Here is a 22092-nt window from a genome sequence, read left to right as displayed (position 1 = left end):
AACTAACCTACATAACTAGTAACTCAAAATAGATCTTTCTCAGAGTTGTAGTATCTGATATTCCAGATTACCTCCAGAATAGCAATAACAGTAAAAGATACAATAACAATAAAAGAAAATAATTTGATTTGGGAAGAGAGAATAGTAGCTATGTTTACAACAACCATGATACAGTATGTATGGGACAATATGAACTTAAAAGCAAAATTTCAGGCAGAATGTTAGTATCAGTAAAAATTTTATTGCTTTTCATACTTAATGATGGAACTTTTCACACAGAGTTTCAGTTTATGTTTCTTGGAATGCCTGCACAAATTACCTGTTTTTCTATTATTCTGTTACCTACAAACACTGATTTATTCAACTTAAAAATACATAATCAATCATTAGGCTTACAAAATTTTTCTACTTGCATAGATTTTATAGCTAAAAATGTATCAATTAGTGCAGAATTACCTACCTAACAGGTTTTTCAAACACTTATTAACCTAGAAATCACTTTATTGACCATCATTTGTTACTTGTATATGTTATTACAGCAACTGCTTATCATCACCTTTCTTTCCTTTGAATAGCATTAATAAATCCTTTTTTATACTTAGTTTTATATTACCACCACAATTTCAAGGATGCTGTGAAGAAAAACTTAATAAATTGATTTTTTTAAGTGCCCACTCTGAAGTGAACTATAAGAGAAGTTAGTGCTACCAGTTTTTTGGTTGTCTTTTTTTTTTTTTTTTTTTTTTGAGGGAGGTCTGTCATTGTGTACTTCAGAGGATGGAGCCTCTGAGAAGCAGGAATACGTTTATATAACCACTTTTCTGCTTTTATTTATTTATTTTTATTTTCTTACCTTTTTATTGAAGTATAGTTGACACACAAGGTTACATTAGTTTCAGGTAGATAACATAGTGACTCAACATCTCTATATGTTATGCTGTTCTCACCACAAGTAAAACTACCATCTGTCACCATAATTATAGTTCCACTGACCATATTGCCTATGCTTACTCATATACCTGTACCTCCCACTCACCTTCACCCCCTTTTGCCCATCCCCCACTCCCCTTCTCCTTCTAGTTTTGTTTAAATATTTTATTTTGGCAGTTCTGAAATACATACTATTTTCCCACATTTATAGGTTTGCCATTTTACAATCTGATTTAACTCAACTAGAATTGAATTGGCCACTTTAACAAACTCATCCTTAAGTAACAACATACTTGGCTCTTTTTAAAGTAAAATGGAGTCTGTTAAAAACTTATTATGCTTATGAGTATTAAAAAAAAAAGATTTCTGGTTCTTCAAATACTTTCCTCTATTCTATCTTTCCCTGCATTTAGAATTCTTGAAGGGCTGAGTTTGTATCATGTTCCTTTGTCAACTCAGTGCCTACAGTGTCCATAACATAGTAATCACGCCATTATCTGTCTACTAAGTGACTCACACAAAGACCAGCCGGTGGAGAGCCACCATCTCTCCATGCCTATCTGCCTGATGGTTCATATCATCCCTAAGAACAAGAAAAGTTAAAAAGGTGGAGGGGGGTTGAATTTAAAAGGACAATAAACAGAACAAGCTAAGGAAGATGGGAATTACTCAAAGTCAGAAACTGAATTATTCCAATGAGGAAGAAAAGACTTTAAAGAGATCCATGCATTTAATTTTTTTCAAATGTTTATTTATCTTGAGAGAGAAAGAAAGAGAGAGAGAGAGAGAGACAGCACCAGTGGGGGAGGGGAAGAGAGAGGGAGACACACAATCCCAAGCAGGCTCCAGGCTCTGAGCTGTCAGCACAGAACCCAACGTAGGGCACGAACCCACGAACTGTGAGATCATGACCTGAGCTGAAGTCCGACGCTTAACTGACCGAGCCACCCAGGCACCCCTGACATCCATGCATTTTGTTTTATTATTTTTTTTAATGTTTGTTTACTTTTGAGAAAGAGACTGAGCACAAGTCAGGGAGGGGCAGAGAGGGAGGGAGACAGAATGGGAAGCAGGCTCCAGGCCCTGAGCTGTCAGCACAGGGCCCGACGTGGGGCTCAAACTCACGAACCACTAAGATCATGATCTGAGCCGAAGTTGGGTGCTTAACTGACTGAGCCACCAAGGCACCCTGAGATCCATGCATTTTTAAAAATAAGGATGCCACGGCTATAATGCTTAAGCATTAGAAACAAAAAAAAAAAGATTAGAATAAAGAAGGTCAATAGGAAGCTACTGCTGCTGTCCAGAGAAGAAGGCCCAGGCTATGATAACAACAGTAGTAACAGAGAGAAATGGATGTGGATTATTCCTTTGCTTCAGCCATCTCTATTAAGAAACATTCTCTCAGATTGGATGGGGTGAAACAAACACTGGTATTCTGTGTAAAAGGGGCATTTAATAAATTTAATCAATGAGTTAATGAAAACCAAAGCTCAATATGAATGAGAAGATTAGAGAGAGTTCCTAACTGCTCCAAGTAAACTTTCAATAAGGTATATCGCTCTAGATGAAATTTCCACACAGCTGCTGGCAACTGTTCAGAAACTATGGAAAGCAGGAGAGGTTACCATAAGACTAAAGACAGGATATGTAGTACTGCTCTTCAAAAAAGGAGAAAGGTGACCCTGCCAACTATTGATCATTGAAGTTAAATGTAACTCTAGACAAGATTCTAGAATCATTACCAAGAGAAGTTTGAACACAGAAAAAGATAGTAGCCAACATACACTACTGGAAACCAGTATAGTGGTTACGGACAAATAATGACAGATTAGTGCTCTTTTCCTGACAGTTACTGAACTGATAGGATTTTTTTTTTAATAAAGTATATAAAATTATTTGGGTTTTAGGAAGGCAATTATTAAAGTTTCTTATATATTCCTTGTGAAAACTTGGAAATATCTGAGGTGAATAATGTTAAATTAGCTGGATTTCTAACTGTCTGAACAACTTGAACCAAAGAATTAATTAGTTTTTTTATCACCCTTAAGACAGGTCACTAGCAGAGCAAGAGCTCTGTTCTTGGCCCTGCCTACTCAACATTTTAATAAGATCTGCAGGAAGGCAATGTCAGCATTATCACACTTACAGTTTATCAAATCTATTGATAAATAAATAAGCCCATACATATCATATGACCAAATCAGTTTTTAAAAAAAAATTTTTTAACTTTATTTATTTTTGAGAGAGAGAGAAAGAGAGAGAGAGAGCATGCAAGAGAGTGTACGTGCACGCACAAGCAAGGGAAGAGCAGAGAGAGAGAGAATCCCAAGCAGCCTCCATACTGTCTGCGCAGAGCTCAATGCAAGGTTTGATCTCAGAAACAGTGAGATCAAGAGTCAGACACTTAACAGATTGAGCCGCCCAGGTGCTCCCAAATCAGTTTTTTTTTTTAAGTCAACAGAATATAACCAATCTGACAAGATAAAGTTTAATATGGATAAATATAAAGCCCTACCAAAAAAACACTCTATTAAAGAATTGGAAGAACATAAACAAAACAACTCAAGAATTTTAGTTGACTACAAAATCAGTATTAATGGGTAATGTATACAGCATTTAAATGTCAGGGACCATTCTAAATATTTTACATATCTTTCATTCATTCCTTGTAACAATCCTATGAGATAGGCACTATTATAAATCCCATTTTACAGATGAGAAAACTGTGGCCTAAAAAATGTTTACATAATTTACTCAAGGTCAACCAGCTGATAAACTGTAGAGCTAGGATTTAAACCCAGGCAGGCTAGCTCCAGAGTCTGTCTTCTCCAGGGCATTATTTTGAATTAACAGTGCAATATGGTTGTCAAAGAAACAAATCTACTCTTAATCTTAAAGTATATGATTTAAAATCAGAGAGGTAACTTACGGTCTTCTCTACAGGTTAATATCTAGGAGTATCACACTTTTAACAAGAATACGGACGAACTCAAACAAATCCACAAATAAGGCATCAGTATTGTGAGAAGACTCAAATCAAACCAACAAAATGATTAGAAGAGGTTAAGGACAGAATATTTTGTCTAGAGAAGAAAAGAATTAATGGGACTATAATAAGTATCTTCAAATATTTGAAAACCCACTAATGGAAGAGAGAACTAGAACCAGTGAGAATGTAATTTCTGATTCAGCAAAGGAAATCATATTATAAAAACTGGAGTTGTCCAAATACTTTTGCCTCAGAAACTAGATAACTATGAATCTTCTCTCCAGAAAAATACACAAGTACATATAATTTTGCATAAAATTACAAGAGTTCACAAATCTACTTTTAAATCCCCACCCCTAGAGTAATATATCCCAGATCAAAATGGAAAGGATTCAAGAAAAGGCAAGTATATTTAATAATCTTTAAAATTCATTACAACTTACAATTCTATTATCTAAAAAACTCTCAACTCTATGCTTTCTAGTTTCTTCTGAGATCCATCATAATGCACATTGCAATAAGAGTTTAAACTATGATGACAAGGTCAGAAAAAAACTGAAATCAAATTTGCCAAGTGACAATATAAACTTGACTGTGAGTAAATTCATACATATATGGCTTATAATTTAACCTTTTAAAAAAATACCTAAGTTTAAAGATTAAAAAAAAATATGCTAATGTACTACTCTCTCTATAATATTTAAGGCCCAAATTAGCAATTTCCCCCCTCTGCTTTTAAAATTTCATTTTAAACTCTCCCTTTCTATCCTTTGTTCTGGGTTAACTGTTAAGATTGACAGACAAAGAAACAATAAACTAGAAGTCAGAATATTTAGGTTCTAATTTACTACCTTCGCCATGAATTTGATTTTTGCTTAGTTTGTTTCCTCAGTGTGTTCCAAAAACTTTCAAATATCTAAAAAGGGCTTTAAATATACTGTTTTGCAATGTAAATATAAATAAGTCATCCATTTTTTACAAAACATAAATTATCAACAGCCAGAAAACAAAGGCAGTCTTCCTATCATGTTTAAGGGAAAAAAAAAAAAGAAAATGTGCATTCACATTTCAATTCCTAATTATAAAAAACAATCTTTGAATCCTTTAGGGTATCTTTTAGTGTATAATTTTCATCCACAAATGCTTCTCACATTAAGGATAAACATCTGTACATCCAATTTCAAGCTGTATTGAGAGCACATAACTCAGTTAAGATTTTTGGCTGCCAGGGAAAAACTTGAAGGTGCCAGTTGGACTACATATTTAAAAGAGTTGGGAGAAAGTTACATGATCACAGAATGGTAATATGAAACATTACACACTTGAAAATTCTGTTTTCCCTCTTAAACAACTAGAAATAACAAGAACCCAAAAGTAAGTTTAATAAGTGTTTGGCCTTTATTAAATACAGGTGCCACATTGCTGCAACTCTACCGCCAAAACAGTGCTACAGACACCATGGCTGCCAGTTAGACTAGACTCTAGTTCCAGGCACAAGATGTTCCAAGAAATAACAAAAGCATCCAGAGCCAGTACATAGGGTGGGTCTAGGCATTTGATTTTTTTCTTCTGGTGCTACTTGAGAATGGACACTACTATTAAAGATTTATTACAGTAACAGGACAGTGATAAAGCTTTAGCTAAATTATAGGCTAACCAAGGAAATGGAAAAGCAACATGGGATGTCAGATCAACTAAGTTCCTTTTACATTTACCTTTGAACACAGACTGGGTCATGATTACACTGTACAGAGGACAGATGAATAACTGTAACTATATTTATTAGGTGAAGATAATTTCAGACCATTAAGAGAAAAAGAGAGTGGCCCAGAAAAAATTAGGCTATAGAAGTCAAATGAAAAGACACAAAACTAAGATTTAGGGGAGAAAGGGGAAGGAAGAGAATGAGCTAACTTACTAAAAAGAGAGCAAATAAGTGGGACAGGGAGCCTTAGCCCTAGGAGACTGAATGAAGAAGAGAAACGTATCAAAGGCTCAAAGGGAGCTTCAGCAGTAAATATGGAAAGGGATGAGCCTGTTAACTGTTTCAACAGAAAAAGAGAAACAACGCGGGGCACTTTTCTGAACGGGCATTCATGGAAGGCCATTATAAAAATACCTAACTCATGCAGGGCACTTAATATGTGGTGCGCCGTTCCAAATGCATTCCACAGATTAGTCCATTTACTCCTCACAACACCCGTAATAGGCAGTGACTACTATTTTACAGATGAAGAAGCTGAGACCACACAATGCAAGATAACACAAGCTGGTACCAGTGACTGAGCGCTCATCCACTTAGCTGAACCGTCTCTCTGAGAGATCCTACAAAACCTTTATACTTTTCTGTGGAGAGGATTTGGCTCTCTGGAATTTCTCAAAGGAGTCTGGGCCCCAAAAGCGATCCTCTACTTTAAAGAAAAGTTCCCTTCTGCGGGATAGGAGGTTCTTTCAAGTTCAAAGCTTTAGAACTCTGAAATACACCTGGTAGAAACAGATGGAGGCGTGTGACTCATGAAAGGCTGAAAAGTCAGAAAACCAGACTTAGAAGCCATCGTTCTGCCCTGAAGACCTGCAGAGACCGAGAAAGTAGAAAGCAGCCCTTCCTCTCTTCCACGAGGCATGACACGGGGACATTGCCTCCTCCCAATCTGCTGTGTGTGTATGGGGCGGGGGAGGGGGGCTCGCCGGTTTCCGACTCCCCCCAGACACTCAGGGGTTACTCGGCCAGGCCTGGGAGAACGCGTGGGAATAAACAGATGGAACTCGCGGTAACGAGGGGGCCCCGAGGCGAAGGGAGGGAAACCTGCCCAGGAACACGACGGGCCGGGTCCAGAGGCCCTCGGCACGCGGCCCCGCGCCCTCGCCCTGGACCTTACCGCCGCTCGGCTGCAGAGGACGAGGCGGCCTCTCAGGGTTGTTCTTCCGAGCCTGGGGCGCGGCTTCGGCGCCGCCGCTCCAGTGCCGCCCGCGTTAGGCGGCGGCTGGGTCCCGGCGGATACACACTCGGGGCAGGGGTGGGCGATCCGCGGCCTGCCCAGGGGAGGCCCTGGAGTTCGAGGCCGTGGGACGCCGACCGTGCTTGCGCCTGCGAGCCTGCCCAAAAAGGAAGGGTCAGAGCGCGGCCGCGTGCCGAGCAGCAGTGGTTGCTGCAGCCTAGATCACAGGCTGCTTCGTCCGCCCTCACCCAACCCTGCCACTGCCCCGCTTCCCCCGCGCAAGCTTTGGCGGTGGAGCAGCACGGTGGGTGCCGATTGGCTCCCGGATGTGTGACGTAAGGCGCCGGTCCCTACGGATTGGCCAGGTCGGCGGTGCGTGCAAGGAGTAAACAAACCCCGCCCCCAGGCTTCCCAAAGAGGGGAGGGGGCCGCTAGGTGAAGGGGCGGGACCTCAAGCAACCCAGTCCCAGCCTTGGGTGCTCACAGGAGCTTCCCAGTGGGCGCCCGGCGCTGACACCAACACTCAGTTCCCCGGCCGCCTGCGGGGCGGGCTGCAGGCCTGAGGCCTAAAATTTATAGACACGCCCTTTTCCCCTTCCTTTACCTCGGGCTTGGGTCGGAATCTTGACTTTTCCATCCAGCCCCATCCCCCAGGCTCGAAGCAGGAAAACCCCATCTGTCTTGGAAAAGGGGGAACTAAGGTGGTAACATTTGGGTCCCCAGGCCTTTGCTGGCTCACCCTGGGGAGCAGCGAGGAGGGGGGTGGGGAGGAATAACTCTGAGGCACGTGTGGGGCACCCTGAAATTAATTATTCAGACAATGGGTTAGGGACCACTGGGGACGTTAGTTCTTCAATATCCGGGCAAGCAAGATCCACACCAGGCCAGGTCACCATGTCACTTAGAAGCTAAAGAGAAAATTGTGGCCCACACTCCCAAATACCCATACATTTTGTAGTGTTTGTAGAACACTCTGCCTATTAATTCAGCGCCTGTGTGAAAAATCACCTATGAGCTTACATTCTAGTGAGTTGGGAAAGAAAATACGCAAAAGAAATAAGCAAAATGTAAACTATTACATGCTGATAGGTGCTATGGGGCGGGGGGAATAAGCAGAGAAAGTGTTTGAGGGATGACTTTTTATTAAATAGGGTGCTCAGGGAAGGGCAGAAAAGATGCCATTTAAGGAAATACCTAAAGGAGGTGAGGGAGGTGAGAGAGTACCTTTGGACTTTTCTCTGGGGTGGGGTGGAGACAATTTCTGCATAATGGTACATAGATAAACTCCTAAGAGTTCAAGAATGCCAAATGCAGTACTCCTCCTCAGACTGATTCTAAAATGCAAAAGCCCCAGTGGAGTGATTACCGAGCATTTTCCAGTAAAAAATCAATAGGATTAGTCTAGTTTTGACAGAAATGGTATTAAAGTTTCAAGTTAACGAATACTTTTCAAACACTCTATGCATGATACAAGACAGAAAAAAAAAAAAAAAACAACAACCCTCCACCCTCAAGGAACTCAAGTCTATCAGGGGAAATGGATTGTAAACCACTTCACTACAATGTGTAAACCACAATAGACACATGTACTAATGCGAATAAGATGGGTGGATGTTATTAAGGAGCTGTAACTTTAGCAGGATTTATCTATTGCGAAAATTCAGTGCTTAATTTTGGAGGAGGGTTATGGCTATTAGGGATTCTCTAATCTCTTTATAAGTTTCTAAAATGAGAGTCTGAAAACAATATTAAGTTGAACCATATGAATTGCTAATATTTGGCAATTTTCATATGGCTCAACTTACTCTCTTATAAAGTTAATATAAGGATTTTGCTCTGTAATATATATATGTAGTAAGTGTTCAATAAATGATGGCAATTATGATCAATAGATAATACTGCTTTTGAAAAAAACTATTTAAAAGTCAATGTTTCTTCCAGCACTATGAAATAAAATGGGCAGTGAAAGTTTCAAATTTTCCATATACTGGTTTGATCTAGCTGTGAATTTCCATGACCTAATCAGGGTATGCTGTAAAAGACACTAAATGCTAGTTTCACAGCAGGCCAAGAAATTCAGAATAAGGAACAGCTTGGTTTTGAAGCCAAAAACTGAAAATTCTCCAGAACAGAATAAATTGTCAAGTTGCCTCTGGGAGGAAAATTCATGTAAATCAATTTTTCGTTCCCACTCACAGTTCCAATTTAGCAATTTGCACAACAGTCAGCTCTCTTCCTTCTCTTTTCCCCATTAAGGGATCTTATTTCCTTTGAAAAGGAAAATAAAGCTTCCACTATCTCCCATGCCAGAGAGTAGATGTCTGAAATATGACAGAACACATATTGATTCTGCAAACACTTATTAAGCACTTATTGTATGCCAAGAACAGTGCAAGGCTTTGGAAATACACATATAAGTGCCCAAAGAGCTCCATTCACAGGTATTCCTTGTGCTTGGAATAATCCCCCAGTTCACCCACATCTCACCTACATATATGCCTTCTCATCTAGGCTGAGATTACTTTCCTCTGACTTCCCATCTCCAGCTCTAAAATTTTTTGCTTTCTAACATTCACCAAACTCGTAATTACTCATTTAGTATCTGTATTTTGGAAGCTCCTTGATATTCTGATTCATGTCATCCTATTCACTACCCTTTCCTCAGTGCTCAAGGGAAGCTCAGTAGGTTTTTATTGAATGGATGAGAGTGCCACAGCCCAGCACAGTTGGAAAGAGGAAAGAAGCATAAATAAATAAAGTCTCTCCTTACAAATATTTGGGCCAACAAAGAAAGGATCATGGAAGAGACAGATCTGTTACAGTTAAACCTGAGGAGCTTCTATGAGCCGCCCCCTCTCCTGGTGCTGGAGGCTTGCTTGCTTTCTCTTTCTTTCTTTTTTCTTTCTTTTTCTCTTTCTTTCTTTCTTTCTTTCTTTCTTTCTTTCTTTCTTTCTCTCTCTCTCTCTCTCTTTATTTGAGAGAGAGAGCGCGCGCGACCAGGGGAGGGCCAGAGAGAGAGGGAGATACAAGAATCACTTAGAGATCTTATTAAAATTCAGACTCTGAGTCAGTAGATCTGATGTGGGGTATAGAGTCAGCCTTTCCAACCAGCTTCCACCTGGTGCTGGTGCTGCTACACCAAATATCACACTTTGAGTAACAGGTCCTTTGATGACACCTTTTTATTATACAAAAAGATCTGTGGTTGTCTGGACGGTTGCAGATATGACTTTTTTTTTTAACAGCATCCTGTTTTCACACCTAATCCATCCAGTGACTGACAAAAGAAATAACACTTAAAAATGTATTAAATCAAGACCTTGTCTTCCAGAAACTGTCCTATTATGCACAGTTTAATCACGTTAATAGGGCACAGGAGAATCTAAGCCTTGGAATTTTCTCAGCCAGGGACACAACCTTCTTTTCAGTTCATTTCTGGAATGACTTAGTTGGTTAGACCAGTGGAAGGATTTCACAGTCACTCTTTTTTTATTTATTTATTTTTAACGTTTATTTATTTTTGAGACAGAGAGAGACAGAGCATAAATGGGGGAGGGTCAGAGAGAGGGAGACACAGAATCCGAAATAGGCTCCAGGCTCTGATCTGTCAGCAAAGAGCCTGATGCGGGGCTTGAACTCACGGACCACAAGATCATGACCTGAGCTGAAGTCGGACGCCCAACTGACTGAGCCACCCAGGCTCCCCACAGCCACTCTTAATAAAAGTAACCACTTCTTAGTATCAAACCTAAAATCTTTTTATGATAAAATATTTTATCCTAAAAATATAAAGTATAAGGAATAATGATAAACCCTACGTACCAGCTTAAGAAATGGACTAGTAACACCACTGGGGCTCTGTGTGTGCCTCCCCAGTGTGACCCTCCACCTTTCTCTCCCCAAAATAACCCTATTCTGAATTGCAATCTTCTTGGTTTTCTTGAAAATTTTAACACATAGGGGCGCCTGGGTGGCGCAGTCGGTTAAGCGTCCAACTTCAGCCAGGTCACGATCTCGCGGTCCGGGAGTTCGAGCCCCGCGTCAGGCTCTGGGCTGATGGCTCGGAGCCTGGAGCCTGTTTCCGATTCTGTGTCTCCCTCTCTCTCTGCCCCTCCCCCATTCATGCTCTGTCTCTCTCTGTCCCAAAAATAAATAAACGTTGAAAAAAAAATTTTTAAAAAAAAGAAAATTTTAACACATATATATGTAACTCCAAGCAATATGTTGCTTAGTTTTGCATGTTTTTGAACTATGTATATTTGTGGTCAAACTTTATTACTCATCTGCAAATTATTGTTATTATTTGCTCATTTCCTTTGAGTCATCTGTCTTGACATAGTTCATTCATTTTCACTGATGGAAAAAACAACAAAATTTACATAATCCATTCTCTGATAGGTATTTGGGTTTTTTCTCTATTCTGCTGTTATGAATATACTTGTACAACTCCTTTGGAGATGTGAAAGTTTCCATAGGATTTTAGTTATGTACAGGGGTGAGAGTCAAAATATTTAACAACTGGTAATACATAAATCTTTACTTGCTCTCCTTCCCCACTCCCACTCTGAGACAAATTCTTCTGTGCAGGTGGTTTATTTTGGAAAATGATTCCAAGGAACAGGAATAGGGGCTGGGAAGCTTGAAACATGAGGGAGGAAAAGCCAATCCAAGGCTGTTTCCGAGATGATCACCTGCTGGAGGCCACTGAGGCTTGATAGTGAAGATTCTGCAAGGGCCTGTGAAGAACACACCTCAGAATTGCCCACTTAAGGGGTGTGTATTTGTATACTGGCTCCCATCCCCATTGTTTAAAAGATGGACCATAGGGTGCCAACTCTCTAGCACCTCCTGGTTTGACCATAGGTGAAAATGACAGAGTGAATTCAAATCAGTTCCAAGTTGTGAGGCAGAGAAAGCCCAGCCCAGAAATTATGGTGATGCAAGGTGCTGTCAGGGTATACCTGGACAGCTGATTGCTGCAACAACTGGAATAAAAAGGTGGGCCAAGAAGATGTCAAGTGGACCAAAAGAAGACCAGTACTGATACAAATAATTGAATAATAAATGGAGGATAAGAGACAGCTCTTCCTTATGGTAGAATTCTAACAAATAAACGTAGAAAAATAATGTAAGTAGAAAATCACGATTATTAGGCAAATAGTACAGGAATGATCGTTGCCACCAAGAAACGACCACAAAGGCTTAAACTAGTGAGTGTAAGTGTAATGGGAAACAGGATGTTTACATGGTCTAAAACGATCCCACAAGACACTTATTAGCCACAAAGGGGTGAATAGTAACCTTACAATGGCAGATCAAGGTTAATGTCATCAATAAGACTACATGCTAATGGCATTGAGAAGGCCACATCACTTTTGCAGCATTCTAACAAAAACGCAGAGCCTTAACCTAATCCTAAGAAAATATCAGGCCAACCAGAATTGAAGGGTATTCTAGAAAGTAACTGCTAGTACTCTTTAAAAATGTCAAGAAAAAAGAGACTGAGGAACTGTCAGATTGGAGGAGACTAAGGAGACATGAAAATAAGTGCAATGTGGGATCCGTGATTAAATCCTGGGCCAGAAAAAGGGCAGTAAGTTGGAAAATTGACAAGATCCAACTAAGATCTGTAGATTAGTTAATCCTCTTATATCAATGTGAATGTCCTGGTTTGAGTAAGATGTTAATTAGGGGAAGCTGGGTGTTGGGGGGAACTCTGTGTGCCATTTTCACAACTTTTTTGTTAAGTCTAAAATTATTTCAAAATACAAAGCTAAAAAACTAAATACTGGGGGAATATTATTAAAATACAGAATCCAGGGGCACTTGGGTGGCTCAGTTGATTGAGCATCCAACTTTTGATTCTAGCTCAGGTCATGATCTCACAGTTGTGAGATGGAGCCCCGTGTTGGGCTCTGTGCTGTCAGCACAGACTGAGATTCTCCCTCTCTCTCTGCCCCTTCCCCACTCACATGTACTCTCTCTGAAAATAAAAAACAAAACAAAACAAAACAAAACAAAATAAAATAAAATAAAATAAAATAAAATAAAATAAAACACAGGATCTGATTTAGAAGATCTGGAATGGGGCCTGAAATTACGTTTTTTGAAAAGCACTTTGGGGACACTAAAGCTACTGGTCTCAACAACGTATTTGGGACTTTTCTTCCCCCCATTGTGTTGAAGTGAAACTGATATGCAATTAACTTGCAAAAAGTAAACGTAATTTGGTGAGTTTTGACATATGCATACACCCATGAGACCACTGCCACTATTAAGATAATGAATTTATTGTTGAGAGTCAATTTTACATGGCTCTCTCATTTGTTTGTCTTACAAGAAGAGGCACTGGGGCCTTTGTCCCAAAATACACATCTCCATCCAGAACAGAGGGCATTTTTGCTTATTATCCACTATAATAAAAATAGTTTCCTCTGGAGTAAGCATTGGACATGTTTACTTGCAGCCCATTACAAAAGACTCAAATTTCCTCGGCTTGAGAGTCCTCAGCTGTACAGAAGACTCAGTGTGTGCACAGCATCAACCTGGACTGCTCCATGTAGGAGTTGAGTGGCAAAGGAAACCAATGTAAATATGAAGATTGTGATGTTTGCTATGCCATGAGTAAAAAGTCCTTAATCTCTGACCCAGGAGTCTCCTATCTTCTGCCAATATCCATAGAACTGTGGGACACTAACTTATTACTTTCCAAGTAGAGTAAAAAATATTTTTTTTTTGCCTTATTCTTTTTTTTTTTCCAATATATGAAGTTTATTGTCAAATTGGTTTCCATTCAAGTAGAGTAAAATTTCAAACTCCTTTTCAGTTCTTGACAGCATTTGGTGATGAAGCCAAGATGCTGACAGAGACTGGACTTTCTAGGAGAGACAGGACGAGAGGCTTGTGGACTGCATGAGGATACAGGAATTTCCTAGTATCTGCTAGCTAATGTTCTTACCCAAGTGGCAGGTGAGAAGGAAGGGAAATTAGCAAATCTAATATATCTGCCCTAAAATCTTCACCTCTTAATGGGTTCTGTTCCTTTTTCTAAGTAGTAAAAAACCCATCATTATTCCCTACCATCCCCATTTTTTCCTACAATTTTTTACAATTGCAAGGTTCTTTAAAAATATTGCTATAAAATAGATAAATTTCGGAAAAGTCAGCTCCACATTATCTCCATAATAGCCCCTTTCCTTATCCTCCTCTTTAGACTAATATTACTTTGACCTAAAATAAAATTAAAAGAAAACCCCTTTACTCTATTAAGTGAATGTCTATCATCCTTCAAATATCCTACTTTGGGATGATACCATGGTCTCCGTTACAGTCAAGGAATGGAATCCAGACTGACTGAATCCTTCACCATCTGGATGTCACTTCACCATACTGGATGTGTATGTGTGCAAACCCGAAGCAATGAACAGAGAAAGACTAAATAAAAATGGCCTTAAAACATAATATGTATAGAAAAATCATTTACTTTTTCATTGTAGTTTCCCAAATAATTTTAGGTAATTTTCAGAAGGGATTTTTAACTACTAGGTTGATTCTATCATATTAGTATTTGAATTTTTCCTCATTATTTAAAATCTAAGTATTTAAAAATACAGTATATTGTCACAACAAATTATAGCATCTTTTTCCCACCGCAAAGGATTAACCCTCTTCTCTAGTAATTTCCCTTGTGCAAGAATGTAGAATATAGAATAATAAGTCTAACATGATCTAAAGAGGCAGGGTTACAGAAAACCTTTCTTCTCTGACCATATTAAGCTCACATTTATCTTGAGTAACAATTGAGTAACATATGCTTATTTCTCTGTGACCTTCTTAATGTGCAAAAACCAAAACAGGAAATAGTATTAAAGAATTTCCAGGTAAAATTAAAAAACAAATCCAAAAGTTAAAGTGGAAAAAAGGTAAGGGAAAAACTTACATAATACATTTCTATTGCAATGCATCCTAGATTTTAACTGTAGATCTTAACATTGATTTATGAGGTTCTCAATGACTATTTAGTATAATTCTGAAATTTGTAAAGAACATCAGAGAAATAAGATTACAAATTTGTTGATGCATATGAATTACAATCAAAATTGTCTTGCACAAATAGGGAAATTTCAAATTAGTTTTCCACAAAATCATTCTGAAACATTTATACAAATCAGCTTATTTTAAATAAAAATGATTACAAACATTATGATAGCTTATGTACAAAATATGTATTTGTACACCCTATTTAACATTCTAAGGAAAAGTATCCTTGAAAGTTTTTTGCCATTATACAATATTATGACTATACTACACGAATACAGAAAGAATGTGAGAACTCTTCTGCTCCCTACATTATAAAATCACATTCAAGTGCTGTATACACTTTGCCTAGAAGGATTTAGGAATGTTACTTAATGACTTCTTAAGTCACTGGACTGATTTTAAAGTTGTTTTTTTTTTTTTTTAAGAGATTTAATCTAAAGATGGCTCATTTAGCAAACACCCCAATTAGCAAATGGACAAAAGATATGAACAGGCATTTCACTGAAAAGGATAAACAGATGGCAAAAAAGCACATGAATAGATGTTAAGCATCATTATTAATTAGGGAAATGCAAATTAAAACCACATTGAGAAAACTTCACACCTATCACTGTGGCGAAATAAAAAATTGTGACACCAAATGCTGGTGAGGATATGGAGAAACTGGATCTCTCATCCACTGCTGGTTGGAATGTAAAATGGTACTGCTACTCTCGAACAGTCTGAAAGTTTCTTGGAAAGATATGGCTCATTTAAACTCAAACCTTACAACATTTATATTCTAAATAGTATAGATATCTGTACAGATACAGCCACTTTATTTCAATAAACCAAATTTATAATAAAGGGGGGAAAGGCAGTAGAAATAGAATACAGAGAACTTCAGAAATAATCTGACTGTTCAGGTTCCTGTCTCTAACATTCCCGCTCCCAAGATCATTCCTGCATTCCCCTAAGGGCAAAGGTCCCATGGGAATGTGGTGACAATATAGCCAGTAACTTAGAACCGATGCTGGTACCAAAATATTTATGGCTATGAGGCTCCAAAACTTAAAAACATGTGATTCTGGATCACCTATTTGACTTCTCTGGGGTTACTATTTTGACTGGTTTGAAACAGATGCCCCAGTATTGGGTATGCAAGATGATTCTGGGACCAAGCAAGTCCAGAGTATGTTTTAATTCTAACTGAGAAACATGATCTAGATTTCCCAAAGGGATTCAGAGTCTTTGGGGGTAGCTCGGAGCCTTCTAGGCTATCTCTGGATGACTCTAGAATCACTTCAAGTCGAAGAACTCCAGGGTCCTCTTTTCAGAGAATTATAAAATTCTTGCCAAACTCTTGGATTAGATTACTTTTAATTAAAGCCTGGTCCCCGGTAGAAGTCCTCTGCAGAAGGGGCTGTTTCTGAAGTTACTTCCCTCTAATGCCAGAGGGCTTGGTATTCTTAAGATTCAATCGGTGAGCTGTATACAATCAAATACACAAAACCTGTGAATGAACAGGCTTTAACCATACCTTAGAAAGTTGATATAACTATGTGTATTTATAGATGTGTATCTCTACACAAATACATATGCAAATATATAAACATGAAGAATTTAAAAATAAACAGTATGATATGAGGATTCTAGCTCTCCTAAGTTGACCCTTGAACAACATGGGGGTTAGGAATGCTGACCCCCTGTGCAGTCAATGTATAATTTTTGACTCCCCCGAAAACTTAACTAGCCTACTGTTGACCAGAATCCCTACCGATAATATAAACAGTTGGTTAACACACAGTTTGTATCTTATATGTAGTATACACTGTATTCTTACAATAAAGTAAGCTAGAGAAAAGGAAATATTAAGAAAATAATAAGGAAAATACATTTACAGTATGGTACATATATTTATGGAGAAAATCTGCATATAAACTGGACCTGCACAGTTCAAACCCATGTTGTTCACAGGTCAATGCTGTCCTTCTTAATCCAACAAAACATATTTTACGTGCAACAAATATAAGCTACTTCCTATCAACAAATGCATGTAAATCAAGGATAAAATATACACACAAAAAAAAGTTGCACTTATAAAGCAAAAATTCACCCAACCAATAGGAAGGCACAGAGTTAAGTTGTAGAAATAGACATGGTTTCTGCTTCTGGGAAGCTTCCAGTTTGATAGAAGTGTTGCAAGGAGGCAGATAAAAGAGTGATCATCTGTTTTGTTCAGAGATGAAAAGGAAGCAAAAAGGCAGATCACATCAAGATGTTTTACAGACTACATTAATCCTATACTGAAGTCATCAACCCACTCTTCAAAACCACAGAGGATGCAGGCATGGGGATGAGGGTGAGTGGGTAAAAACAGCAGAAGGCAATTACAGCATAAGATTTTTTTTTTTTGCCTTAATAACCAGTAAAGTAGAAACACTATTTGAGATACGACCACCTCTTTTTGCTAATAACCATTTCCTAAGATAAAATGAGGCAGAGAGAAAAGGAGTGTCACAGATACTACATCTGCAGAGTCTTCAATTTTCTTCTAATGGTCTATATTAGTGGTTCTCAATTGGGAGTGATATTGCCTCCTGAGGTCCATCGGACAGTGTTTGGAGACGTTTTTGACCACCGCAACTAGGGGGATACTACTGGTAGCTAGTGGGTACAGATCAGGGACACTGCTGAATATCCTATAATGCATAGTACAACATCCCAAAATAAAGAATTACTTGTCCCAAATGTCAATAATGTTGAGATTGAGAAGCCATATTATGGTTGGATATAAAAAAATTAAAAATCAGTAAGTCTCAGTATGAAAGCAATTAGTACCACTTTAAGAAGGATTGTACAGAAACATTCTCTTCTGATAAGATAGCTACAGATCTCCTAAAAATACCTGATTGATCCATAATAGGAAAATAAAACATGCTGAGAAATCTTAGCACAATTTTTTTTAACTGCAAATATTAGCATACAAATGAAAACAAACTTGGAAGATGGAAGGGATAATTATTTTGCTCAACTGATTTTGAATAGCAACTGTTTCTACAACTACAAAAGCAAATGTGGCCATGTTCCTGATTTAGGTCAAATCTGGCAAAAGATTTACTAAACTGTGTCACTAAAAAACAATGCGAGGTAGTAAAAATAAATTAACTCCTAGACAAACAGAAGGAAAAATTAGCCACTGATTTTTGAGATGCTCAATTCTGATGAGACATATTCTAAGTTACTCTCTCACATTATCTAAAAGGTATTTAACCTTTACTTTGTGGTTTTATGATGTAAAGAAGAATGTGAAAAAGAAATGAGCTAACAGATTTTTAAGTATTAATAATATTACAATTCAGTATATCTTAATACAGAAAGACAATTCTTTCCTATGAAACCATACCCACTGAGAAGCAGAATCTGTAAGAAATAGTAAAACAGCAGAGATGCTTGCATATGATCTGATTTTGGTTAAAAGGCCTATAAATGCTCACTAAGTTTTGTAAAAAGGACATAAAAAATGAAAAAGAATAAAAGAACACTATCTACATAATGGAATCTAACTTGTTACAGTGAACAAAACACCTCCACTTAACAAAAATATTTCCAAATCTTAGTTAATGGAGTTAATTATACCATTGGCTATAATGATTCCATCAAAAATGTTAATACTTTAAGAAGACATAGTTCACTGAAATAGAATTTGGTGAAATGCAATGTGGCCCCTAGATCTCTATCACATCTGTCATTGAAATAGATACATGTGACAGCAACCACAAAATTCCCCGCAACAGTCACTTTTTAAATTACATTAGTATTTAACAACTAGTTCTAGAACAGTAGGACTTCATGTGACAAAGCCTGACTAAGAGAGAAATAAAGTCATTATTGCTACAAGTCTAAATGGAACCTAGCCCAAATAGACAGAGGGCCAAACAGTATGAGAACAGGTTGGAAGGTAGTCTCCTTCCATAGGACAATTTTACACCAGGCCTAAAGCTACTCACAACTCTGATTCTTTTACATTTGTTTCTATCAAGAAAGTTTGATATTGTAGAACTGTCCCTGCTCCTTTCTGTGGAGCTCTGGCCCAGGTGGTTATAGGGCAATGGATATACTCTGATTACCTCTGTCCACTACCCACTTATGCTTTCTGAGAGAGATGAACAGATTGGACAAAAATAAAACATATCTGGACAAGTTAAATACCGCAGTGAAGGCAATTCTTATGTCACCAATGAATTAGGGCACTTTCTTCAAATTAAGCACTGTCAATTAGGCACTTAATAAAAGCAAAAGACATTTATGCAAGCATCTCAACAACAAAGATAAAGAACAGGAAAAGAAAAGCAAGATTTATATTCACTAGCTGGATTTTGAAAAACAAAAACAAAAACGGGATGTTATACTTTAGGCAGAAGTTTTTGAAAGAAATGCTGTTTGAGAAAGAAAATATCTTCTTGTTCCTGATGAATCAAGACCCTTTTTAGTTTCATTAACTAAAGTTATTTTTCCAATACATACAGAATGTTCAGATTTTGGTTAAACGAGTAAAAATTAAGGCAGTGTCTTTAAGCCCAATAAAGGAAAGAACTAACAAGTAAGCCTATCTGTGGGGCATACTGAGCTCATATTTGGATACAGTACTGAACAATTATGGTTTTAAATATAAAATATTAATGTTTCAAAATTTCGGCATTTCCTCATTCTTTCTTTCTAGCTGTGTGAACTTCATATAGCCCATTTAATTTTAAAGAATTAAAGGAACACTTGTCACTTAGTTTTGGAACAAAACATGAACGGTGCTTGACCCAGAACTAGTAACTCAGATAGCAAATGTTTGTATAGATCACTGACCCCGTATAAAAAGGAGGAGGACCCATGGCTGTAAAAATATGGCTGGAAATGGCTAATGTCCTTTGGAATTTACTATAAAACAGAAGATACAAAGTTTTGAGGTACTGTTGCCTTACAATTTACCAAGGTTTATATTAAAAAATGAGGGATTTTTTGTTTTGTTTTCAAAAAAGCACTGCTTTTTTTTTCTCTCAGGTTGCAAAGCTCATCTTAAATCTTCTCAGTCATCGTCGTATTGGTTATTATCCCTGAGCTGTGTCTCATCTGCATGTCACGTCAACCAACCATTCCACTTAGTGCTGCATCTTGTTATACCAATTCATGGAGCGTTTCACTGCTTTAACCCAGTTTTCCATACTCATTTCATATTCTTGCCATTTCTTCTGTGGCTTGAAAACCACTTCACTTTGCCTCAGTTTCTTTAGTTCCTCCTTGTCAGTCCAAAACCCTATCGGGAGAAAAAAATTACTCTCAAATTTTAAGGCAAATAAGGAGTCCATAAAGTTTATCCACAAACCTATGTGAACTGGTACACAGATAAACAACTATTGTTTAATTTATTTTTTTAACAACTATTGTTTTAAAACACAATCCAAAATATTTTGCTGCTTTTGAATTTTGTTAGATTGACTATCCCTAGGAATAAATACACCAGGATTTCACAATCTTTTGTTTCTAACTATCAGCTTTATTTCTGTGTGGCATGTTGCCAAAGCATGTCTAGAGCAACCTGACCCTGTCATCATTTACTTTCATAACTTGCTAGAAGGAAAAAAACAAAAAACAAAAAAAACCCTGAAAACAAACAAAAACAAAAACAAAAAACCCTCCACAAAAACCAAGTAAGAAAGAGTATACCTTCTTTTTACATAATTAAAAAACTAAAGATAAATTAAGATTTTTGTCATATATCCTGAGGTACGAGGCAACTCCCTGGGATACTCGTAAATCCAAAGTTGGGATTGAATAGAATAAGTAGTGTCTTTTTCAAACTACTGTATTTCATCATGATAATATTGCTTTGGCATATATTGTTCTTCACAAAGAGGATCATGTGATTTATAATAAAAAGCAGGAAGAAAACACATTTATAACTATGACCATAGTTACGATTGAGGTGTCTTGTTAATTAGGTATATCTTACCTACTCTGAAGTACTAACACAGTTGACAAATCTTCATGAAATACATTGTCTGTTACCAATAAAGCCGACACAAAATTCTTTGCTCTAAAATTCTGTCAGGTCACATTCTTTCTAATTTATAAAGTCAGCATTTTAGACTTACCTATACTTAAAGATATTAACTAATTTATATAAGTTATTAAAAGACTCAAAAATGGTTTTTATTAGTATAGTACAGTTAGATAAGTCTAGTCAGGAAATTAATAAGCATGTTCTTAAAATCCTTATTTCCAGAATTATTTACTCTCTAAGGACGTACATATTTTTTTAAGTAATTTTTTAAAATATGTATCAAATAGACTCAGTTTCTAGGTGAACTTTGAATATACAGAAGATGTGCATAGCCTTCAAGTCTCAGATTTCTGAAAGAGAAGCAGTCCAACCAGAAATCTCCGCTTCTCTGACACAGTAAAACTGCTCTCTGCAGTCACTGAAGCCTCTATGAACTGGTTTGAAATTCAATATAGACAAAAATGAAACAGATAAAGCTCAAGCCACTATATTATGTTTAAGACAAATTTGTGTTTGTTAAAGTATATTTAAAATGTTCAAGAGAATCTGACACATTTAGTCTTACAACATGAAAAGGTACAGAAGAATGTGATTTACCTTATAAATAATATTAGAATATTTATGAGCATTTGATTTACTGTAAATATAAGCTTAATTTCTTCATTTTGCAAAAGCTGTTTAAGTTCTTGAGAGGACTTTTAGTTACACTTGTAAGTTTGCTCAGTTAGGCATATGCAATTATTAAAAAGAAAATCAACTGTATTCAATTTATATTAGTTGAAATATACAAAGGAATTTAATTAAATTTGTAAATGGGAATAATTATTTAAGAGAAAGTTATTTTCTTCAATTTAAATTTACCACACATTAATCAATGAACAAATGAAAGTGATTGTTGTAATTTTATTCAAAATTAACAGATTTTTAGTAGAATAAGGTTTAAGTTGAACTTACAAGGTTTCATGCTTTGGGGATTTATAACTTTAACATGTTAAATATTAGCCTAAAAATTTTAACTGTAAGATATCCTGTTTTGTATGAACACTCTTCCCTTCCACAGAGGAACACATTAAATATTCCCAGTGCCCTAAGGCAGCAATGCTGCTTCCTAGGGAGCCCTCTAATTGAAGTCCATTCTTCACCCCTCCCAACTAATC

The 22092-nt window shown here is 37.3% G+C and overlaps 2 protein-coding genes across 8 annotated transcripts in view; both read right to left on the bottom strand.

Moving 5' to 3' along the window:
• Positions 1 to 6939, bottom strand: part of TFDP2 (transcription factor Dp-2) — a 177449-nt gene extending 170510 nt beyond the window's left edge. For all 3 annotated transcript variants that reach the window (XM_027061696.2, XM_027061697.2, XM_027061698.2), the window contains exon 1: positions 6802 to 6939. The gene's annotated coding sequence lies outside the window, so the exon portion shown is untranslated. The remainder of the gene's footprint in view (positions 1 to 6801) is intronic.
• A 7385-nt stretch (positions 6940 to 14324) lies between these two features.
• GK5 (glycerol kinase 5) overlaps positions 14325 to 22092 on the bottom strand; it is a 77701-nt gene continuing 69933 nt past the window's right edge. For all 5 annotated transcript variants that reach the window (XM_027061690.2, XM_027061692.2, XM_027061689.2 and 2 more), the window contains one exon: positions 14325 to 20188. In XM_027061690.2, coding sequence (XP_026917491.1) covers positions 20034 to 20188 — 155 coding nt within the window. In that variant the 3' untranslated portion in view covers positions 14325 to 20033. The remainder of the gene's footprint in view (positions 20189 to 22092) is intronic.

Source organism: Acinonyx jubatus, chromosome C2 (genome assembly GCF_027475565.1).
Source record: "Acinonyx jubatus isolate Ajub_Pintada_27869175 chromosome C2, VMU_Ajub_asm_v1.0, whole genome shotgun sequence".
In the NCBI taxonomy this organism is placed as follows: Eukaryota; Metazoa; Chordata; class Mammalia; order Carnivora; family Felidae; genus Acinonyx; species Acinonyx jubatus.
This window is presented reverse-complemented; position numbering and strand designations above follow the sequence as displayed.